This window comes from Henckelia pumila, chromosome 3 (assembly GCF_033568475.1).
Source record: "Henckelia pumila isolate YLH828 chromosome 3, ASM3356847v2, whole genome shotgun sequence".
Lineage (NCBI taxonomy): Eukaryota > Viridiplantae > Streptophyta > Magnoliopsida > Lamiales > Gesneriaceae > Henckelia > Henckelia pumila.
The window spans coordinates 63572158-63574875 of record NC_133122.1 but is presented as its reverse complement, the minus strand read 5'-3'; the positions used below and the strand labels follow the sequence as shown (position 1 = coordinate 63574875).

Sequence of the window (2718 nt, the reverse complement as noted above, 5' to 3'; positions counted from 1 at the left end):
TTAACATGCTTCATAGCCGAAAATGCACGTTCTGTAGTTGCCGTGGAAACAAGCAAAATTAACACTAGACGAATCAACCTGTCAATCAGATTATAGTGTTGCGACTTTTTTGTTTCAAATAACCCACGATACAATTCTGAGATAGTAGACATTTTCTAAAAATTTTCATGACAAATTACATCGAGCTCATAATGCTGTAGTTGAGACTTCAAATAATGCATTTCCTGTTCAGTGAAGTCCTCAGGATAATACTTTTAAGCGAGAGTAAGAATCTTGTCAATGTCGAACCATTTAAAATTATCATTCGGATCCAAAGCAGAGCTAAGCATAAGAAGTTCTACTGTCTCATCACTGAATCTAGAGTTTAGCTCTTCCAACTGAAAATCTATTGCAGTATTAAATATATCATAATGAAAGTGATGCTCAAATGTGATGGTATCTTTTTGCTGGGATGAGCGACTAGAACGCTTATAACGGGCACTCATATCTGGAATATCAACATCCAATCTTGTGCAAAAAGATTTGACATATGAAAGAAGAATATCAAAACCATCATTTCTCAATGTCAGAAGAAGTGCTTTAGTCGTTGAGACCAGATCCATTGCACTTAAGATATCAAGAAATTTTTGTTGCAAGGCACGACAAAGCAAATCCGTTATCGCCATAATTTTATGCATCAAATGCAAAATAAAAATGAAATCAAAAGACTTCATCACTGTTAAGGAACCACCAGCTTCCCCACGCATTGAAGTAGAGGAACCATCAGTGATAATGAATTCAAGTACCACAATAGTTGCTTCATACATATCTATTAAGCCGCAAATAGAATCAAAATGAGAGCTCCAACGAGTAGTTCCAGCTCGATGCAAAGTACCCATCTGATTAGCTCCTCTCCCAGTCTCACGTTCACCAACAGCAATAGAACGTGAAATTTCGTTAACTTGAGCAGATTGCAACTCAGCATTGCGTTTAGAAGAAGATGTAACAAGATTGACAATAGTCGTCAGATTCGAAATAAAAAACCATATAGAAATCTCCTTTTCATCACATGTAACTAACGCTAGCTGGAGGCGATGAGCAAAACAATGCACATAATATGCATAAGGGCAATCTCTAAGAAATAAAGCTTGCAATCCATTGAAAGCACCAGACATGTTACTAGCACCATCATACCCTTGACCTCGCATATTATGAATTTCTAGATTATATCTAGCCAGTACATCACATATTTCTTTCTTGAGTGTTGCAGCTGCGGTGTCATGAACATGTACAATTTGGAAAAAATGCTCCCGCAAAAAACCATGGGTATCAACAAATCTCAAAATTATAGCCATCTGTTCTTTGTTAGATACATCCTTCGCTTCATCCACCAAAATACAAAACTTAGAATCTTCAATTTCATCACGAATTTTATTTCTGATTCGGTTCCCAATAATATGCAAGATTTCTTTATGAACTTTTGGTGAGATATACTTTGCATTTCACGGAGCTTTTTCTAATATGACTTCACCAATACTAGCATTCCATTTTCCCATAAATTTTAACATCTCAATAAAATTACCACGATTTTGAGAATCTAAAGATTCATCATGACCTCTCAAACCACATGCTTTCAAACTATGCCAACGAATGCAGTCAATTGTTGCTGTAAGTCTCAATCGGTTCTTTTGAATTTGTTCAGAAGATTCTCGATTCATAATTTTATCTATATGTCGAGTTACATTCATCAAATCAATAACAGATTTTGCAGATTTATTATGCACTGAGTTAGAACTTCCCATGTGAGACAAAAAGGCACACTTAGCTCGATCATTAACACGTTTCCAACTTCTAAATCCTTCAACTGTGAAGGTAGAATGTTGTGCTTCACTTAATTCAAAAAGATAGCACGGAAAACAAAACACTGCATCTTTCGAAGGAGAGTATTCTAACCATGAAAACTTTTTAAACCATGTATATTGAAATCGTCGATGTTGCGTACCTGATTCAGACCGTGGGTACTCCGACAATTTAGGTTGATATGGTCCCATTTTGATATAACATCGTCTAATTTAATCACGATGATTAACAGGATGCCGCCACATCGAAATACGCAATCCAGGATCCCGTTCAAGAGAAGTTTCATCAAATTCAACTCTTTGAGATTTAGATGGAGGTTCCGACACCTCGTTAAGAATGGGTGTATTAGCGTCAGCCATCTCGGATGACGAAGGATTGTCAATTCTTGGCTTGAAAAAAGATAAAATATTATTTCCTCTTTTTTCTATCTTGATTTGACATTAGTTACCTAATAAAAAAACTAAACAAATGTCAAAACAATTAAACAAAATTTAAATTTTAAAATGCATTGTTAGTTTGTTATCGCTAGTAGCGCAAAAAAATTAAACAAATTTTTTCCAGTATACAAAACTTATTTGATACAAAAAACAAAAACAAAATCAAAAGAAACTAAATTTGAGCCAAAACACACACATTGAATCAAATGAAATGCTGTAAGAAAAATATATCAAAATTCTCAACTAACTAATATTGATACACACGTTTTATCTTGAATTCAATTTTCCAAATCACTGTTAGTATTCACAAATCAACAATCATCAACTCAATTCTCATTCACCCAAAAGCTGTCCAAAAATAGAATGCAGTACGTTTTCCCAAATTTGAACCAAATGGTCCAAATCACAATTCAAGATTCACGGTCATCACATTTCAAAGGAC

At 34.7% G+C, this 2718-nt stretch overlaps 1 protein-coding gene across 1 annotated transcript; it reads right to left on the bottom strand.

Annotated features, from left to right (window-relative positions):
* Window positions 1-254: 254 nt before the first annotated feature.
* On the bottom strand, window positions 255-1334 carry LOC140888885 (uncharacterized). Its single transcript, XM_073296590.1, has one exon. The coding sequence runs from the start codon at window positions 1332-1334 to the stop codon at window positions 255-257; it is 1080 nt and encodes a 359-aa protein (XP_073152691.1).
* Between the last annotated feature and the right edge of the window lie 1384 nt (window positions 1335-2718).